Source organism: Anoplolepis gracilipes, chromosome 2 (genome assembly GCF_047496725.1).
Source record: "Anoplolepis gracilipes chromosome 2, ASM4749672v1, whole genome shotgun sequence".
In the NCBI taxonomy this organism is placed as follows: domain Eukaryota; kingdom Metazoa; phylum Arthropoda; class Insecta; order Hymenoptera; family Formicidae; genus Anoplolepis; species Anoplolepis gracilipes.
The window spans coordinates 21,245,073-21,267,659 of record NC_132971.1 but is presented as its reverse complement, the minus strand read 5'-3'; the positions used below and the strand labels follow the sequence as shown (position 1 = coordinate 21,267,659).

At 36.3% G+C, this 22,587-nt stretch overlaps 1 protein-coding gene across 9 annotated transcripts; it reads left to right on the top strand.

Moving 5' to 3' along the window:
* Positions 1-1,083: 1,083 nt before the first annotated feature.
* Positions 1,084-22,500, top strand: Dlg5 (MAGUK family member discs large 5). Of its 9 annotated transcripts, none has more exons than XM_072887353.1 (13): positions 1,084-1,999; positions 2,261-2,442; positions 3,289-3,306; positions 3,705-3,855; positions 4,076-4,427; positions 4,555-4,974; positions 6,102-7,166; positions 7,503-9,582; positions 9,845-10,796; positions 10,953-11,206; positions 11,314-11,543; positions 12,489-12,708; positions 13,072-22,500. In XM_072887353.1, the coding sequence occupies exons 2-13, from the start codon at positions 2,400-2,402 to the stop codon at positions 13,176-13,178; spliced, it is 5,892 nt and encodes a 1,963-aa protein (XP_072743454.1). In that variant the 5' UTR covers positions 1,084-1,999; positions 2,261-2,399; the 3' UTR covers positions 13,179-22,500. The 9 variants fall into 9 exon arrangements, with proteins under 9 accessions (XP_072743454.1, XP_072743460.1, XP_072743457.1 ...); XM_072887358.1 differs by lacking the exon at positions 1,084-1,999 and having other exon boundaries at positions 2,033-2,442; positions 7,503-8,124; positions 8,278-9,582; XM_072887357.1 differs by lacking the exon at positions 1,084-1,999 and having other exon boundaries at positions 2,033-2,442; positions 7,503-8,124; positions 8,275-9,582.
* Positions 22,501-22,587: the final 87 nt, after the last annotated feature.

Here is a 22,587-nt window from a genome sequence, read left to right as displayed (position 1 = left end):
AAGAAACGCAAAATAATAGGTGAAACAAGTTATTACTTATTTTTCAATAATTTTAATTTTTTTTATCGAAGATTTTATATAAATTTTTTTCATTATCAACTTACATATTTTTACATTAAATATTACAAACGTAAGCGCTTAAAGTTGGTGCGAAATATTTTTCAAGCGAAATTTTAATACCAAGAAAGAAATTTGATTTTTCGATCTTTAGGAAGAGAAGTAATTTCCATTTTTTAGTTTTCTTGTCCAGTTCGCGCGGACAAAATTCTAGACAGAATTTTATTTATATTTTCTAATACATATTTTATACGTGTGTATGTATATTTTATTTCTTTATAAATATATATATATTGCATGATACGTAAAATTATATAAATAAAATTCTATCCTGAATTATAAACTGCCTGACGAGCGGGATTTAAAATATATATCGACATCTTATAATTACGTATATTGATTAAGCGAAAATTGCAGACATCTATTTAGAGAAAGTATCTCGGATTTGCCAAAGTATCCATTAATAAATATATGTACGTAGCAGAAAATATTTTAAATACATATTAAAAATATTTTTCCATTTGTACTTACAACTTACATAATTATATATATATATATATATATATATATATATATATAATATATATTATTAAATTAAATATTTTTATTTTATTCTTTTTATATGTCTGTGAAATTATTATATTTTGATTTTTACCGTACTTACTTACGTCACCGTTTTTTTCTTATTCTACGATATTTTCTATGAATGTATAGGTACAAACATTTTTACAAGATATACACGTACTTAACACTCTCATAAAAAAAAAACACTCCTGTATTCTGCATCCTCCATTGTTCTGGATCAGCTGTTTATCCGTAAACTGAAATTTCCTTTCTCACGCTGCTCCCCGCCACGCATGTGCCGTGCGATCACGTGACCATACATAAAGAGCGAAAGCGAATGGGGGACGGAGAACGCGATGACGTTCATCTAGCGCGCATGCGCATTAAAGCGGAGCGAGATCGGAAAGACTCCATTCCAGAATAGGGGAATAGGAACTCGGTTTCGATAATTCCAGGATAGGGAGATTCGACGGTAGAGCGCTATCTCGATAGCGGTGCCTCGGTGACCGACGGCAGTCGGCGTTCGCCGTCCGCGGAGTTTGCGTTGCCTGTTCGTACCATAGATATATACCGACGACGGGTGTAGAGAGAGAGAGAGAGAGAGCGTGCGGTAAGCACGCGCATAGACAACATACGAGGATACCAAAATGGCCAACTGTCAGACTGGATCCTCTTGTTGGTGCGACAGGTGAGCGATCGGACGGCGGTGCGCTGTGCGCGCGTACGTCATCGTCGTCGGGCACGGTAGACGCGAGACGCGGCTCGGAAGGCGTGAAAATAATTAGTGAGACGTCATCGCGACGGACGGATACATCACATCGATAGATACGCGGGATCGAGGGATCGATACACGTCGCTTCCCAGAGTGCTCCCCTCCCCTCCCCCTCCACCCACCCCGCGATGACGATGACTTTCCTCGTCGCGAGTGCAACGCGCTGAGCTCGGGAGGGAAAAAAAAAAAAAAAAAAAGGGAGAAAAACGTTTCCCGAGATTGAGAATAGATAGGTAGATGGCGGACGGAGCTCGACGAGAAATCGGCGCGGGAATGACCCGACGACGAGTTTGGATCCATCGACGCGCGTAGATATCATCTATTACGTTCATTCGAAAAACATACGTCCTCCTTTCCCCTCCCATCGTCCCATGTGTGTCGCGCTCGGTTGCTCGGTCAGTTAGTCGGGCCTGTGTGTGCGCGCGCGAGAGAGAGCTTCGTCTCTCTCTCTCTCCCTCTCTCTCTCTTTCTCTCTCCGACTCCCTATATATCCTCCGCTAAACGCGCACTCGCTCGCGCGGGAGAAGTGATGCATAAGAAAATCTCTTGGATGGTACGTCGCGCGACACGTGTGTTGGGATGTAGCCGACTGCGATACGGGAGGAGGTATGTATATAAGTCGACACGTGTGTGTGTGTGTGCGCGCGCGTCAGGTGCATATCTCTCCTTCCCCCCTTTCCCCTCTTCTGTATATATATATATATATATATATATATATATATATATATATATGTACACAGCGATATACACACACTCGTACACGCTGTCGCGCATAGTGGCCATAATGTCATCCCGAAGGCTGCTTCTTAGTAATTTACAAAGGGCTCGCTCTTCCGTGAAGTACGACAGTGTACACTACTTTTCCAGGCGATACCTGCCCCGCTTCGTACTCGGTTGCTGGCGTACGAGGACGAGCGCCCGTATTGGTAGATGGTAATCGCCCAGCTCGCACTCTCTCTCTCCCTCTCACTCCTCGCGGCGCTCGCAAGATTCACCGCGGAGAACCATGGCTTCTGGTGCATCCTCCTTGGACAGTGCTGGAAGTAGCGGTGAGACAATTTTTATTTTCAACGCCTTTCTTTCTTCTTCGCCTCTCCTTTTTTTTTTTTTTCCTTTTTTTTTTTCTTTGAGAGGAAAACGGTCACCGCACGCTCGCTCGATAATGTCTCTCCGTCGCGTACGGCTAACGTCAGCGCGTCATTGTATTTTTAATTACGACGTCAGGACGACGCGTTATCGCTCTCGTCGTCGCCGCCGCAGAAATATTTTTATCGGAAAATTAAACTCTGCGAAAGGCTGTCGAGGACTCTCTTGCATGTACGCGCCTTTTGAAATCAAAGGCGTATTCATTTCAGAGAGTAATTTTTAAAAATTAGAATTTTTGTATTCCATGTAATTGTTATTTTAATTCATCTTCAATTTTGTTCAAGATCCTATTGATTTTTAATGTACGATCTAATATATCTGTTTCAAAAGATTTGCACACATGTGGATGTGTCGAGGAAAGAATATTATTGCCAATAAATGTTGGATGCAGTGGCGTTAAAGATAAAACAGATAAAGATATTATGTCATTCAATTGTTATTGATCTCTCTTGCTTGAAGGAAATTAATGAATCATACTATACTTAAATGCGTGACCTAGAGTTTCTTTCCTGGTGAAAGCTAGCGAGACATCTGATTATGTTGTTCCATCTATTGTAACAAGCAGATATCAGACTTTTAAATTTCATTGTGAAATTTTAACGCGTTCTATTCGATTATTATTCTTACTTTTACTTGTTTTACTTGTTGTGCTCCTTTTTTTTTCTTCTCTTTGAGCTTCTCTTCTCCCTTTATACATGATCGGTATGTATGTCTTGAAGTAATACAGGTGTTTATAATTAATTTTCCAGATGGTGCACTTAACATGGGTAAGAATTATTTTTAAACCAAAGTTATAAAAATACATGTGCATATATAGACACACATCTCTATGTACATCGCATCTTTTTTTCAATAGATTCCCAATGTGATCTCCTTTTGTCTTAATATTATTATGTGTATTGCTTAAGAATGATTAAATTAATTACAGTGGTATACAACACATATCTTTTTCCTCAGTCTTTCTTTTTATACATATATATATATATATATATATATATATATATACATATTTTTTTTTATTTATTTATTTATTTTTATTTATCACAAAATATTACATCAAACAAAATGTATTTTAATTTTATGCGCACATTTTATATATTTGGTTACATCAATTATGTTTTCAACGTGTTTGCTGTTGGAATTGACACTTGTGGCATAAAACCAGAGGGGGATAGCGGAAGTTACGGCAGTGTTGGAAGCCCGGTCGGTGGCCCGGAGTGTCGTAGCGCCGAATTTGACGGTTTACAGGCTCAATGTGATCAGGCGATGCGTCAGCTTCAGCTACTTAGACATAAGCACTCCGATACCATAAGACGGTTTGTTTTGATTTTGTTTCACACCTTTTGTCTCGCTCTCTGCTGCTGTATCCCTTTCTCTACATCTCATTTTTTATTTTAGTGTACATATATATATATATATATTTTTTTTTTTACATTGAAATGCACATTTTTCATATTTTTCTCACATACGCTTGAAACTTTGCTTTTAGGATAAATGCAATTCAAGTGAATTAAAAAAAAAATATACAAAATGCAGGTGTGAGCATACTATGAAGGAATTGGAGTATTATCGCGGGCAACATATAGCAGTCATGAATCAATTGGAAGCTACATCTCAAGAGAGCTCCGCGTTACGGGCGAAATATAGTGATCTTGCAAATGACAAGCAACGACTGGACCGGGAGGTGCAGACTTTACAAAAGGAACTGTCGGAATTGCAGCGCATACAGAACCAGGATGTTCTCGTCTCCGATGCCGCCGGCAATGATGCTATGAATCAACATTATCTATCTGCGTTACGAAAATACGAAGCTGTTAAGGACGAATACGATTCTCTCAGGAAGCGATACGACGATTTGATTGCGTCGCATTCCTCTACAGTTAATAAGGCAAGTATATAACATCATCCGATAGCGTTATTTTAATTGTAACAAGTATATCCAATTTATGTCACGTTATCTCACATTTTACTCTGACATAAAAATTTATGAAAAATTGTATGTGTGATAAATGCAGTTAGAGTTATCGCAAGAGGAAGGTAAGAGGCTCAAGAAACAATACGACACCGTCTTGGAAGAGCGTAACAGCGCGACCCGTGAGCGCAACGGTCTGAAACAACAGTGTACCGCCGCGATCCGTCAGTGGGACATTGCATTAAGAGAAAGAAACGAGTATCGCGAAGCGCTTGCCAAGGTGCAGCAGCAGCACGAGGAAGCGGTGAAGGAGATCAACCAGGCGATGGTGCTGCGCATGAAAGCCAGCAAGGATATGAAACGACTTACCGAGGAACGAAACGCCGCTCTGCAGGAATACAGTTTAATTATGGGAGAACGAGACACAGTGCACAAGGAGATCGAGAAGTTGGGCGACGATCTCACGCAAGCGTATTCTAAAGTCACGCATCTGGAAACGCAGAACAAGCAGCTCATGGATGAAGTAATGAAAATATTATTTTTCTCTTACTATTTATATATCCCTTCTAGGAATGTTTATAGAAAATCGTATACATTTTTTATTTCTTTTTAGAATTATTAGAATTTTTACGAATTATTAGATTTCTAATTAGTAAAACTTTCATATATTTCTTTTTCCGATTCTTTTTTCTTTCATATGGGAAAAGATAGCTTCATATTAACCTTAATCAGCTTTAATCTTTTTTCGAACAGTTCGACTACTTGATGCACTTTTTTGGTATTATTGAAGCGTTTAGCTTAATTCTCTCCCACTTTATCGCGAACGATTGCGAAACACGAGTTTAAAACAAATTTATAATTCTATAATCATTTTTTTAATCACTTGTCACAAAACTCGTTCACGTAACTTTTATGTGATTCATTGTAGAAATTGAGTATTTATGCTTAAGGGGATCCAAAAGCTGTTTTATATTATCGATTAAAATTTAATCTAACATGACAATATATTTGCTTAATATAAAAGTTTTACAATTTATATACACAAAATAAGGTAGGTTTCTGCTAGAAATTGCATGAAGAAATATTTGTGAACTGTTTGAAATGACGTCTGACGTGAGTTTGTGTTTCAATCTTGCACATTCACAGATGCACGAGAGTAATTTTTTACAGATTTTGAAAATCTTTTTTACTAGGCTTCTAAAGTCATTTACAAAAGTTTACTAATATTCTGTTATGTTATTCCAAACGCAGACGCTATATCTCTTGCACAAACATACTGTAAAACTTTTTATATTAAATAAATATTGTTATGATGTAACTGTCATCTTTTAATTTTTTATCATTTTTATATGAAATTATTAGCCCCCGCGTCAATCCTTGTAGCCAAAAAAGAGATTTTAAAAATCTGTAATTCATGTTCTGTCGGTAATTTTGGGTCCCCTAAATCAAAGATAAAAAGAAACGAATCCTTGCATTACTACGCATATTTATTTTCCGAAATTAGTAAAACTAGGAAAATCTTATTTCCGTGGATTATGAAAGAAATTTGAATAAGATTTTTTTAGAAAAAATCGAAGACTTGTATTATTTATAAAAAAATGAATGCGACATATCTTTTACACAATTACATCGACGCCGATTTATTTGCAGAAGAAAACGTTGTCTTATCAAATGGAGACGTTAAAGAGAGAGATCTCGTCCGCTTTGCAAGACAGGGACGAGGCTCTGAAGCTGTGCAATGAGTTGCAACAGAAATTCGGCGAATACACCAGCGAAGGTGCCAGCAGAGACTACAAGCATCGTTTGGAGTTGAACTCGCTCAGTCGCGAACGCGATAGCGTTAACAAAGAAGCCGAAAAGGAGACAAACCCGAGGGATTACGCGACACGGGATAAGCAGCGCATGGACAATCTGGAGCAGGCCAACCTGGAGTTGGATAAACTCAGAAAAACCGTGGATACGCTACAGGTGGAGCTCGAGGAGGCCATTCAAGAAGCCGAAGTATCGAAAAGAAGAAGAGACTGGGCTTTCAGTGAACGCGACAAGATAGTGTTGGAGCGAGAAGGCATAAGAAGTTTGTGCGACAGATTGCGAAAGGAACGCGATCGCGCCGTTTCCGAACTGGCTGGCGCTCTGCGCGACTCCGATGACATCAAAAAGCAACGAAACGAGGCGTCAAAGGAGTTGAAGGATTTGAAGGAAAAGATCGAGTTCAGTGATCATGCGTTGCGAACCAGCCAGTTGGCGCAGATCGATGAGAGCAACGATTGGGAGATGATTCCGATCCACGTGGAGCCCGGTAGAATTTGCTTAGATTCAGATCGCGACGATCTGGGATTAATTCTCGTCGGCGGCCGCGATAATCCGTACTATCCAAATGACACCGGTGTTTATGTCGCACAAGTGGCGCAGGGTAGCGCTTTCGACGGTAAGCTACGGCTAAACGATTGCATCGTGCGTGTGAACAACGTCGACTGCACATCCGTGTCGACGCGTGTGATCCTGGAAACTTTGCGTTCGTCTACCGTGAATCCGGCAACCCTGATCGTGAAACGACGCCGGATGACCAGGCGACCATTGAGAACCACGCAGTTGTCAATCGGCACAGTGCCACATGGCATCACTCTGGAACTCGGAATTTACATCTCGAAGATATCGCCTGGCAGTTTAGCCGCCAAGGATGGAAACCTTGCCGTAGGAGATAGAGTATTAAACGTAAGTTACATAGAAGTTTGTTATAAAGCTATCTTATTATATTATATATGAATTTGTATCGATAAATTAATTTATCGATACAAATTCATATATAATATAATAAGATAGATCTCAATGTCTTAGCATATATAAATACTCTATTTTTTTATTTCTTAGATTAAAAGAGATTAATTAAAATCAATAGGATTTAAATTGAATGATTTATCTTTGTTTAAAAAAGAGAAAGAAATGGATTCTATGATGGAATATATAATATTCTATACATGTTTTGCACGCATACATTATGTCTAAAACTGTGACATCTAATTTACACTAGATTTAAAAATTTATTTTTAGATTAATAGTAAACCGATGGATACTGTTACTACGGCGCACGAAGCGATGGCAATCTTAAACGATGATACCGTAGATGTGTTAACGATCACGACATTAAAGGGTATTTCGATAGCGTCTGCCGCCAGCTCGGAAACAGTCACGATAGATGGTTTTGTGGAGAAGCAAAAAATGGTAAACAGCTGCTCGCAAACCGAGCAGGAGAGAATGATGTTGAAAGCTTCGTCGGACGACTACGAGAGGCGATATCTGTCGACGAATTTCGCCGACCGAAATGTTTATAAAGCCGCAAAATCTGTGAGCGGCGAAAAGTCGAGCGGCATCAGCAACGCTTGGGACAACTTCCGGGAGAAGATTGACATAGTACGGGGACGCAAGCACAGTAAGGAGCGCGATGACAACAACAAGAAGAAGAGCCACCGCAATTCTAGTCCGAACACGTTCGAGCAGGAGCAGGATGCGATAGCAGAACTCGACTCGGTGATCGACAGCTATCACAAGAAGGCGAGCAACAGTAACAACGGCGTACTGAAACGCAGCAAGCGACGCAACACAGAGAAGGTCGAGAAGAACGGCGGCACGTGGCCGAAGGCGCGTGGCGTGCCCCTCATACAAAATGGGACCGGTACTATATTGCACCCACGCAAATCGAAAGAACGTTTCCCCCTCAGTGCATTCTTACCGAAATACGATAATTATAATTATAATCGTATTTCCAATCCCATTTCCCTCACCAACTTTTCCAATGTCAATAATCGTCATACCGTTTACAAAGCAGTGGAGACGCCGCTACCGACCTTCACCAAGACCGGACAGCAGCTCTTTAATCAGAAGTCGTCATCCCCGTCGTTCACTCCGGCGGTGCAGTTCAAGGACATCCCGCTCGACGGCGGCAGCAAGAAGCCACCGTCGACGGAATTCGAGAGCAGCGCCTCGGAGACTGGACGACTCGGTTCCGGGCTGGCGCCGTCCGAGACCAGCATCGACTTCTCGGTCAAGTCCGGCGGCGTCAGCCGCGATCTCGACTTGTTCTTTGCGACCAAACGGCCGCAGAAGTATACAAGCGGCGTCGGTGGCAGCAGCAGCGACACGCAAATGACGACGGACACGCTGCAGCACAATCGCGTGCACTCGCAGCTTTATTCGTCGGGTATCGGCGGCTCGTCTACGTCCGCCGCATCGACCACCAGCGGCCCGGCGTCTCGGCAACCCGGTAACTTTCCGTTTCCCTCGCATCATCCGTACGTCACGTCTTCGCACTCCCATCCGCATTCTACGCAGCACCAGAATCACTCCTTACCCTCGCGTTATCCATCGCCGCCGTCGCTGCCGTCCGCGCAGTCCGGCGAATCGATAGGCTTGCCTGACGCACGTACCTACTGTTTCGAGCCCCCGTACAGTCCCGGACCAGGTTCGCAGACCACAGTGACCCCGGTGGCCACCTTTGGCCATCTGCACACTCCCTCCGTAGATCTGCACTATCACAAGTCGCGCGCACTGACGCTCGGTATACCCTGCGACACGTCCACTTATGGACACGCATACGAAGGCGGCACCCTGCCAGGTCGAAAGGAAGATCAGCGGATTCGCATACCGTCCAACACCAGCGTTACATCCAAGAGCAGTGTCGGCAAATTGTCCACCGGTAGCATAGAGAGAACGTCAGAGCGAGGCAGTCCGATGCCGACATTCCACGTAGAAGTGTTGAGCCCTGGCGCTGGCAGCACCAGTGGGACCGAAAGCAGCGGTGGCACCGTGAGAGGAAGCAATCAGCATAAGCGCGCCAGTATGCCGGATTACTGTTACTCGCAATCGCGTCCGGCACCTGGGGAATTGCGCAGAGTGCACATAGACAAGTCCGTGGAACCGCTGGGCATCCAAATCTCATGTCTGAATAGTGGCGGTGTGTTCGTGTCCACCGTGCATGAGCACAGCTTGGCAGCGCAGGTTGGTCTACAGATTGGCGATCAGTTGCTAGAGGTTTGCGGCATCAACATGCGGAGCGCGACCTATCAGCTGGCTGCCAATGTTCTACGTCAGTGCGGTAACTCGATTACAATGCTGGTGCAGTATAGTCCGGACAGTGAGTATTGTCTTTTGTGCACCAAAGCAAATAGTACAATCTTCGCTGAAAGGCGTACTTCAGAATCTCTAGCATGTTTTACGTTAACGGCATGATTGCGCGCACTTTCTCAATTTCCTTTGTAGTCATATATATATATATATATATATATATATATATATATATTTCGATTATAAAAACATTGAAATTTTTCAGGATATTTTTCTGCTCAGCTTTCAATATGGGATTTGTGTTTCATATAACCGGCATTTTTCTTTGCAAGAATACACCGAATTAGAGGCGGGTTCATCCTCGAGCTCGTCGGAAGCTGGCGACGGAGCCGCGGCCAGAAGTCACAGTGGTTCACCGACACCGTGTAACAGTCCGGAAGCGCCGCGAAAGAGCACGATGGAAACGTTGGAGCCTGTGGAACCGGAGCGCGACACTACTACCATTACCATCACCACTACGTCAGCCGCCGCCACCGCCACCGCCGTCACTACCGCCGCACCCGTCATGAGCTCACTACGTGTCGAGCGGGACATGCGGCCGTCCGCCTCGTTGGACGTGAGGAGCACGCAAGAGCGACAGCGCGAGATGCGACCATCCGCGTCGCTGGACATCAACATTCGCAAGCCGGAACTACGCAGCGCTGCCACGCTGGATCGTTTGAGCCGTGCGCAATTGCAGCGGCAAACCGCGATGAGAAGTCCCACGCAGGAGGAGTTGAACCGGAAACCACCACCGCCGACTGGCGAGCCTAGATATCTGCAGATCGAAACCAGGAAATGCTCGAATCTCGGTATATCTCTGGTGGGCGGAAATGGCGTTGGTATCTTTGTGCATTCCGTTCAACCGGGTTGTCTTGCCGAAGGAGCCGGCCTATTTGCCGGCGATCGAATCCTGGAATATAACGGCGTGGATTTGAGACAGGCGACCGCTGAGCAAGCCGCCCTCGAGTTAGCTCGACCGGCGGATAAGGTGACCCTGATCGCCCAGTACATGCCCGAACGGTATAACGAGGTGAAGGACAAACCGGGCGATAGTTTCTACGTGAAGGCGTTGTTCGATCGAACCGCTGAGGTGGGCGACAGTCTGCAACTGCGTTTCAGCAAGGATGACATTCTATATGTGGATAACACTATGTTTAACGGCACGCCAGGCCATTGGCGTGCTTGGATAGTCGATCAGACCGGCCGTAGACAAACTTGTGGGATAATCCCTAGCAAATTTAAGTAAGTTATATTTTCATAAAATCAACATTGTATACAATATTTAAAGAGAAAAGAGAAAATAATATATATTATGGATAATAATTTATTTTAATCGATACGCAATTTAAAGTGAGAGATACCACGTATACATAATTTATTATTATTATTATTATGCAGAGTAGAAGAAGAGCTGCTCTTACGACGCTCTCTGGGCGACTTAGAACAGGATGCTGGCAAACGTAGCAATACGAGTGCAAGGAGAAGCTTCTTCCGACGGAAGAAGCAGCAACCACGTTCGGCCAGTAGTAGAGACAGCACCAAGGAAATATCGTCGCATCTCACCGGAGTCAACTTGGGATGGTACAGCGATAGTGGAACGTTGAACGAAGATACTCTTCCGGCGAGTTATCAACGTGTGGAGAGACTCGATTGTACGTATTATTAATTTAATCATAACGATTAGGGTAATAATTTTATGACATTGTTTATGAAGTATATCTTTTATACACATGTAATAATGATTTATTATTAATAACAGATCCTACCTTGAGACCTGTGCTGATAATCGGTCCTCTTAGCGAATGCGTAGTAACGAAACTTCTGCAGGATTATCCAGGACAGTTTACTAGATGTCTAGCGGAAGCAATGCATTGCTCGCAGTCGACTTTGGAGCAAGGCTTGCGCGATTCGCTCTACATAGATTACAGGAAAAAAGGCAGCTACTTTGAATGCACAACTGTACAAGCCGTTAAAGATATATGCGAGAAGGTAAAATATGCAAATATGTGTGTGTGCGTGGGTTAGTGATGGGAGTAGCGATCTTTTAGAAAAAGATTGATTTTTGAATCAATTTTGAATCGGAATAAGTAAAATTGATTTTACTAAAAGAATCAAACTAAAAGACTTAATTTCTTAAAAATCGATTTTTTAAAAACGCGTATAATGAGCATTCATGTTTCTTCTTACTTTATAAATCTAATAAATCTACTAAATCTAAAATTAATTGGCAGCACATATAAAAATGATTATATGTATATTTACATATAAAGTATGTTTTAAAAATGATAGTGGAAACATTTTTCATCACAATAATTTAGAAAGTCATGCATGGTCAATTTTCTTTTTTACTTTCAATTGTTGTCAATTAAAAGTTGACAAAAACAAAGAAAGTGTTGTTGTAACCATAGACTAAAAAATTTTTCATTTTTTTTTTTTTTTTACTAATTTTTTAATTTCTTTTTTTATTTACTGCCATTTTTTAGTATTCTTTTAAGTGTATTTGACAGATCGGTTCTCAAAAAATAGAAGAAAATTACCGCGTGACAAGAGGCATTGATGAATAAGAGTCACTTCGATCAAGCTCCGATTAATTCGTTTTCCTTTTCTTTCCTATGGATTTCTGTCCTTGGAGAGAAAAGGAAAACGAATTAATCGGAATTTAGTCGAAGTGGCCCTAAGCATATCAACGAAAATTGATTCTCTATTGAAAGGATCGATTTATACAAAAATCGGAGAAAGATTTTAAAAAATCGATTTTTGAAAGAAAAAGATCGCTCATCACTAGTGTTGTATTATTGTTGAAAATAAATAATAATTTCTTTATATTGTATAGTATTTAATTGATAATAATAGTAAAAAATAGAGTAATTAATAATATTATTTTATTAAATAGTAGTATTGTTTAATAATGTGCAATCTATATATTTGTTGTAGAATACACACTGTATTTTGGATGTATCGATGGCTTCCATCGAGAGGCTTCACAGACATCAAATTTATCCTATCGTTTTGTTGATAAAATTCAAGGATAGAACACAAATTAAAGAGGTAAAAGATTCCAGATATCCGAGCGACAAAATCAGTACAAAAGCCGCAAAGGAAATGTTTGAGCATGCCCTTAAGATAGAAGCAGAATATAAGCACTATATTTCTGGTAAGCAAAAATCGTACTTTTAATTTTGTTTTTATGCATAAGAGAAATGTCCGCAGTTTATACATATTTTGCTATCATTTCAATGGCATGCATTATAGAGCAGATTAATTTAATAAACATGTGTTCTCATATTTGATTATTTCACAATATCTTTTAGTTTTTTCTCCAATTTTTATCTCGAATATATATCATCGATTTATTGCAGCACAATTTATGAAAATAAAATAGCATTATTAGTTTTATGATATAGATTAATGAAAGTTATATATATAAAATTTTAAACAAATGGAAAGAGATTGTTTATTACGAAATGTATCAACATATATATTGCGGATGTTTACTCTATAATTAATAATATTTCAGCCGTGATTCCGGCAGGCGTGAGCGTGGCGTATATATGCACGCAAGTGAAAGCCTCGGTAGATGAGGAACAAAGCAAAGCGCTGTGGGTTCCTAGAGGGGGTCCCTGACACAAAAGGGGGGGCCCCCACAAGCCGCAGTGGAAGTCAATCTAAATTCCACCAGGGGGCCCTTACGTCGTGCACATATGCGAAAAGATTTGCTACGCAAAATCACTTGTATTATTTATGGTCTCTTAATTTTCCGGAGGAGGATGCGACGCAATCCAAAAATCCTCCGCTTAACGAAGAACTTTTAATTGTGCTAATCGCTCAATTTGGTTGTGATAATACGAAGATTTCTACAATCCATTTTGCTTTAGCGCATTTAGCTCGTTAAATTATCGTATTTCAGTTTCTATCGCATTTCTTTAAGTTGCTACTCCAAATACTAAATCATCATGTCGTGTTTTAGTTATGTGGATTTGTTTTGCATTATCGCTATATTAATATATATATATAGAGTTCGTTTGCACATGTGTGATTATCAGATTTACACTTAAAGTATATAAATTCATTATTGAAAGAGATTATTTTTCCTTCGGAATTGGCTTTCTTAAAGAGATAACCAGTGAAACATTATATAATTGGTGCTTGTTTTTTTCGTAAATACTCGATCGTCGTTACTCATTAGATAAATATATCAAACAATCAATATTCAATTTTTGCTCTTCGATCTTTGATCGCGTATAATCAAGCAATGCAACGAGAAATGCAGCTAATGGTTCATGAAACCAATAATTCGTACGAGACCATAAGTGGATCGGTATAAAAACATTCGTCGTATTATGGCCCGTTAGAAAATTGGTGGATTAATATTGACGAACCGTTTGTCGATTAAAAAATAAATTACATAGCCGTTTTTCGATGGCTATTTTATATTATTAATTAACTCCTCAAACCAAAACTGATATACAAAAAGAAAAGAAAGAAAACAAGTTAACGGAAAATTTATTATCTTATGTAAATTGCTAAAAGTATATGTGTATATATTTTTCAGCAATTTACACAATAGCATTTTTTCTTTTATATACACATATATAAAGAAAAGAAGATGCTACTTATTTGTAATTAATAACATTAATTTTTAGTTGTCTTGTATAATTTAAGCTTTGTATATTGCTATACTTTTTTTAACTACGTAACAATTGAGAGAGAAAGAGAGAGAGACACTTTGTACGCCGCGCGTACGTTTTTTTTTTTTAAACGAGTGTTTGAGGGGTTAAGGGAATTATTAAATTAAGGAATTGATAAGAGAGTAAAATGTCAATGTCGAAAAATGAAATTGACGCACGCTCAATACTTTATTCTTGTGCACTGAAATGTAAATATCGATTTGTAATATCTAATAATAGCCAAACGCGAAGTCGATGAAATTGAAAAACTAACACTTGCTATATTTAATGACGAGTAATTCTCTTTCTTAACAATACGCACGATTGCTTTCGTACATCCTGAGATTGGAATTTTCGCGAATTTACACTACGCTATTCTTAAACGAGCTTATATATAGGCGTTTCGTACGGTGCGGTTATACGAGTTTGATTTACATGTATTCTGAAAGAAATGAAAAAAAATTACAGATCGAGAGAAATCCACAAAAGTGGATACATGTATCTTTGTACGTTCTTATATAATATTATTTGTAAATACGATTTTTCTACAAAGAAAAGAGAAAGATATATATATATATGATTTAGGAAATATTTTTTAAATCAATGTAATTATATAATTTACGATCGTTTAGTACGTATGAGTTAACCGTATCTGTACCTGAACTGTTATTTTTTTTTTGTCATAATAGATACGTCCGAATACTTTGAGGATAGTAATTTGGACGTGATTCTTTTATTATTACGGGACAAATAAGAATACACGTGTGAGAAGGTGTATACGTAAAAATCTATACACGATACACGATGAAATATTTTCTTCTTTGTTCGAAACCTTTTCGACATTACGAGAAATCAGCTTCCCTCATTGCAAATCATCTTCTATAAATGCAATTAGAAGCAGTTCAGTACTTGTGATAATACGATATAATGATCATCTACGTGAACAAGGATATATATATGTATCTGTCACGGATCGTATAACGAAGAGTAAGAACAAAGAAAAGAAACGCGAAAAGCGAGCTTGTTGGTTTCATGCGAGACATTTTGTTTTCCAACGAGACAATATCTAGACATAAGTTAGAAGCGAGACCAAAAACTAAAGGGATACTAATGCTAATTCGTAAGGATTGTGATTAAATTTACTGGTACTTCATTATAATAGCGTGTGTGGCGCATTTAATACAGAGAAGCAATAGATATTATATACTTTTTGATATATTCAGGGTGAGTATTTGCCCTGTGGAATCAATGTTTTTCTTCAAATGTTTCGCGTGCGTGTAGGACGCGTTTGTGTATTTTAAATATGTATAGGGACCAAGGCATTGGTTGGTGTCTTTTCGATGAAAAATGGAAAAAGGAATCACACTTTATACGCGAATATTTTCAGAGATAGTGGACATCAAAATTTATATACCAACGAACGATCTCTAAAAACGAAATTTTATTTTTCTGATGGAAAGAACATATTTTTTTTTTTTATGAGTTGAGAGTAAAGTATGTGATATGAAGTATATATATGTATCATACATAAAATTGTCTCTTTTAAACTGGGAATTGTATTGCTCTCTCTTTTCGAATAATCTGATACAGCACAGAAAGATTGTATACACATTTTACAACAATCTTTCACCGCAATATTGCAAATTCACTGCCATATGTTGCTGCATCATTGCTGTGGGATTGCAACAAAATATTATAGCAATATTGCAATGTTTGAATTTGCAATAATGCATTGTTACTGCAATCGTCGACTAATGTTGCATATAAGAATTTTTGTTTCTGATAGATAAATATCAGAAGCATATGAACACATAAAATATAAAAAAGTTGAACTTAAATGTTTGTAATAATTTCTTTATCTAAAAAATATTATAAATTTATATAAAATTATATATGTAATTTATATATATATATATATATATATATATATAAAATTTATTTGTAAATTTATAATACAGGGTGTATACTCCCGGGAAAAACCTGATATTCTCAGGGAATTTTGTTATATCTTGAAAAATCATGGAATTCTCATGGAATTTCGTTAGGATTCAGGGAATTTAAAAAAATGTCAAAGAAGTATTTATTTTAAAATTTTTTTATAAAAATTTAAAATTTGCTTAAAATATATATTTTTTGTTTATGTCTATATAAAATTGTTTAAAATATATGTTTTTTGTTTATGTCAAAAAATGATACGCTAAAATAAATAAGCTTATTTTAAAATTGCATCTAAAAATATTTGAATTTTATCTAGAATTTTGAACAAAAATATCTGGAAGATTCTGAAATTCTCAGGGAATTTTTTTACAGAATTTGAGTATACACCCTGTAATATAATATTTCTTAGATAAATATTATTACAAACATTTATTTTAAGTTCAACTTTTTCATATTTTACATGTTTTATTCTAAAAAAAATATAATTATAAAATTTTGATTTTGAAATTTTTCCGAAATATTTATGTTATGTTGCAACAACTGTGCTGATATTTTGTGGATTTATATCTCTGCAATGTAATTGCAATGATCTGTGCTGTATGGGATATGTTTGTCGTATGGCGAAAACGAAATTTCAGTAAATGTGAAAGATCGAGGAATAATCGGAAACACTCGCGATGATCAGAGGCGAAGAACGAGGAGAACAAACGAACAAAAAATAAAGAAACTTGGCGCTGTTATTATAATCACTCTCACAATCACACAGCACTGTGATACAATAGCATATTACTCCTTCGATGACATATCAACTTAACAATCCTTTTACATATATAAATATATATTATACATATACGCGATATATAAAACACATATTTTGGGCAATACTTATACATATATAGATATATACGTTATACACAAATGTGTGTAACAATGCACTTTCAATATTTTTCATCATAAGCACGTGGTTTTCCAATGCAAAAAAAAAAAAAAAAAGATTAACCGAATGTATGCGAATATATAATACAGATATCGATATCAGTAATTTTGAAGACAGGTAAAATCCAGCACGAATATGTCACATTAAATTGCAATGGCTCGGTTGTGACTCACTTAATCGAACCAAGAGCCAATACAGTAAACTATTCAATAGTCCTTCGCAGTAAGAATTGCAAAAGTTGTTCCATGTATGTATTTTATCTCCTAGAGTTCGATTTATTCCTTGCCCTCGTTCACGCTGAGAGCAACAATCGCGAAGCCGCGTTATTCGCGTTATTATTATTAATGCGGCTTTGCACAGATCACGACTGATCTTTATTAGTATTCTCTAAGACCTGCCACCTGCCTCGATCGCACTGCAATCGTCCGATATACGATAAATAATAATCAGTGCTTTCTATCGTCGTTTTTTCTGTAGCGTCACTATCTCCTCGTCGTACTGTTTATCTGTCCTGTCAGTTTATATTGACATTACATCTATACATATTACCGTAAAAGAAACGGGCAAAATGATACACGTAACTTTCTTTTTTCTCTGTCTTTTTATGTCTTGAGATGCATGTAGAATATGCCACGAAAAGAGAATTGTACAAGTGTCTTAATAATCGTGATTAGTGATTGAAAAATTTTAATACATAGATTATAAATTTCGTAATAATTTAAAATTTATTATATATTTTCCACATTGATGAACATATATCATTGTAATTTATATTTTTATTTAACGTGTACCTAGTTACACACATATATATATATATATATGTATTATTTGCTTTATATGTATATCAAGGTGTCTATTCCGTAAAAAAAAAAAAAAAAAAAAAATGGAAAACCTGGAATTCTCAGGGATTTGTTTTGTACGTAGAAAAATCGGGGAGTCTTATTAGGACTCTAGGAATTTTTTAAGAAAATGTTCTCTTTGATAATTACTCTTATTATATTATAAGCAGTCGACAATCTTCTGATAAACCAGGTTGTGAACCTTTGTAAAAATTTATTATAAATATATACTTGTCTCTATTTATACATTCAATGTCTTAAGAAAATATTAAATATGCAGGGCATATTATTTATTTGTATTTTTTAGTGATAAAAAATGAAAATGTTATGCAAATGAAAAATATTTATTTTACATAGCTATTCAATTTTTTTTTTCAGTACATTTGTGAATCTAGTACTTGACACTTAAGCGAGTCTCTGTTTTTTCTTTTGTATGAGTGAAGAGTGTTAGAAAAATTTATTTAAGAAAACTACACCAACAAATCTTTAAAATATTCTCCTGCAATTTAAAAAAAAAAAAAAAAAAAAAAAAACTAAAATATCAGAAAATATTTAGGGAATTTTTTTACAAGCTTTGAGTAGGTACCTTGTATATATAAAGTTTACTAAATTATATTAATTATTATATTAATCATTAGAAACGAAATGTTTTTATTTATACTTTTATCGTTGCAATCAAAAGAGCGAAATATTATTTCTCGATATATTAGTATTTTTTTTTTTTTTTTTTTTTTTTTTGGAAAGAGAGAAACTTGAGGAAAAATGTCTGTTTTTATACGAAAGTGGTGTATTATTTTGCCAGTTGACGGATTCTTACGCTAAGTGAAAATACTTGTTCGTAGTTTGAAGTGTGATATTAATTAATGCATAATCTGAAGATATTGACACACATATTAAGTACGCTCGTAATTTTCGCATTAAACTGTTCTTTGTTTACAGTAGGATCCGGATAATTTTGGCAGTGTATGAGCGAAAATGAAAAAAGATGAGAAAAGAATTATTTATCCGGTTTTTCACAAACGAGACTGCTCAAGCATGCGAGATTAAACTCGTCGTTACGTGTTCTGCCTATTATAATATGGAAATAACACGGATATTAGTGTGGGTGAAAATACGTGGAAGGAAATATTAGGGATGATTAGAAATACCAAAGTTATCCAAGTTAAACTTATCCGGATTATACTGAATAACATAAGAAGTTTCGCGATTAAAATATTAACTCAATTATTAAGTGGATATGCAGGGTGCGTTCACTTCTCACGTGTCGACATAAAAAAAAAAAAAAAAAAAAAGTTAGCTGTCCTTGGATCAAGAATAAACCGTATACCGAGATGCTATACTCGTGTAATAAAGAGAAAAGGACATATGTATATGCAATTAACTAGATTATCATTACTTTTGCAGGCGAAAGTAACGAGAGACGAGACGCCTTTTACGCGCAAAGAAACGCGCATGAATTTGAGAAATGTATTAGATAGAAATAGAAATTTATTAGAGGCAGGAATGTTTATGCGCGAGAAGCACGTGGCTGGAAAGATTTGTGAGCAAACATTAGGATTTTTTTTTTCGACATTTCTTACGTTGCTTGAAAAATTTTTTTCACCGACACTTTCTAAAAAATCATTATCTTCTGAGACAACACAAATGTCTGATGAGACTCTCCGATCTTTTTACGTATGTTAGTCACAGTTAAATCCCAGTAACTCGGAATCCCAGTGTGCAAGTATTTCTATCTTTGTCTTTTTTTTTTTTTTTTTTTTTTTGTAAGCAGAAAGCTGAGAATTTAATTTTTTTTTTTCGTATCCGTTTTAATCGTAAATATCGTCGCAAGTTATAGAGGAGAAGGAAAGAAGTACGGTCGATTAACTTTCAAGTGTACTTTTTGCAAAAATATTCCGCTCTAATTAACTTGGTACGATGGGGAAAAAGTACGGGGTTCGTGCTACGTAAAGTATCATCACGTAATTAATAACAGTTAATCAGTAATCCGACAAACGTTGATAACAAATAAGAATGAAACATCGCTGCCGTGCAGGATCTCGATAACGAGATGTCACATTTTTTTGCCGATTTTATTATTAAATAGATGAAGGAATATATAATAAAATTTTGCTGAACAACTGCTCACACATATCGTCGAAATTATGACGAATTCATCGTTCCTGCTAATGTTGATAAATTATTATCCAATGTTCTCGACGCGTGTTTCACAATTTCATATATGATATCATAGTTGATATAGCAACATATATACATATATTCACAGTTATGAGATTTTATATTAAATAATCGACTTATATACGCAAAGTTACTATTCATTAAAATTCGACATTATTACATATAATAATGATATAAGAAAGTTTCGCTTATAAATTATAAATCTTTTCTATTAATGTGTGTGAGAAATTTAAATTATTTAATTTTCGTAAATTAATATCACATATAGGTGTGCAATATAATTAAAAAATACTTCTTTACTTAATTGCATTTATATTAAAAAGTTTTCGAAAAAGTATTCTTATTCAGGGTGTATACTCTCGGGAAAAACCTGGAAAACCTGGTATTCTCAGGGAATTTTGTTAAGATTCAGGGAATTTAAAAAAATGTCAAAGAAGTACTTATTTAAACATTTTTTTTATAAAAATTTAAAATATTTTAAGTTTAAAATCTGCTTAAAGTATATATTTTTTGTTTATGTCTATATAAAATTGTTTAAAATATATGTTTCTTTGTCAAAAAATGATGCGCTAAAATAAATAAGCTTATTTTAAAATTGCATCTAAAAATATTTTAATTTTACTGGAATTTTGAACAAAAATACCTGGAGGATGCTGGAATTCTCAGGAAATTTTTTTTACAGATTTTGAGTATACACCCTGTTATTATCCAATTAATTCATACATTCTTAAGGTTGAGGGTATATTAAAATTAATATATACATTTTTTTGGATATTGGGAGAAATTAAATTAATAAAGAGATGTATACACAACTATACGTCATGTCAATATAATGTCATGAAATATTCTTATATGGATCTCAAATGGAGCAATGAACACATGATATTTATAAAACTTACGTATATATATATATACACATAAGAATATTTGACGTTACGTATAGTGCACAATAATTAAAAAAAATAAAAAGAAACGTTTCATCCCGCGTATTTTTGGTTTTCTAAAGAGAAACCTGAGCAATGTGATTATTCATTTTGCAATCGTCAATCATCAAGTAATTTTTATATTTGCGAAAGTGATGTATGTAGCATAGTTTCAAAGAACATTTCATCGTTTCTATTGGATGGATAAGAGTGAAGACGTCAAATAATAGGCAGCTCGATAATACGTAAGCAATTTATAGAACTCGTCAAAAAAGTGCAATGATCGATATATCGACGCATTATAATGATTGTAAGTGCGAAACACACAGTACGAACAGAGATTTGTGATTGTGCCAAGAAATAAAGATATTTTTTATACAAATTGGTTATATATATAGTCTTCCGCAGGAAACGTTGCGACTCTTGACGGAACGCGCGAAATTAGTGTGTAGACAATCTGACTGTAAAATATTATTTCACGCTGATTCATGCTGCGAGAAAATTTCAACGTACTCGAAAATATCGTGGGATACTTTGTCCCGAGCGTCGAAAATGAAACGTCTTTCTTTTCATTAGAATTATACGTAGAATTGTAGAATCGCGTCTTCCCCTCTTTCACTTCTCTTCTGCCATGTTTCTAATTAAAAAAAAGAAACGAAGAAAAAAAACTTTTCTTCATTCATCAAAATTAAAGCGTTAAAATGTTACATTAAATCTTTTTGCGTACAATATATAACAGTGATTTCGTTTTGTAAATTTGATTGTCTTATCTCGTTACACATTTTACGTTTTATCATTTTCTTAAATTATTTTTCCAAAGAGAATCGGATAAACCATTTTCGGCATAAACTCAAAAGTAAGAGACTTGAATTACTTCCTTTTATTAATAATTAATATTGATATTTATTATGAAATTCTAACGCGAGAAGGGCGTTGACGAGTGAGATTAACTTGTCAAAGACGTTTGATTTTCTTCTTCCTGCAATAGTTTTGATACCAAATGTTTTAGCTGGTATTTATAAATATACACACATCTCTTACTACTATACGACGCGTTATTACACGATTACATATACGTAAAAAAAAAAGAAAAAAACGCGTATATTCTATGCGTAAATATTACAGAGTGTCGCATATCGACCGAATACGAAACATCCTGTATATGTACTATATATAACATGTACATATATACATATATATTACGACGGAATACGAATAATATGACGTTTATAATACCATGTAATGAATGTCTACGACAAGTAATATATAAGATATAAATATATATAATCGGTATTATATATTGTATTCACCGCGCCACCCGCTAATGCCCGAAACAGAAAAAAAAAAGTATTAACGTTTTCAAGATCGTTACTGTTTGTGAACCTTCTTCTTTGTAAGACACACAACGTTGTCGAGATATGTAAAGGAAGTAAGAAAAATAAAAGTCAGATATATATAACAAAATGAGCACGCTATTTTACTTTATTTCGGGATAATCCACATACCAACGCGCGTACGTTAATTATTAGTACAACTAATTAAGTTGTGAGA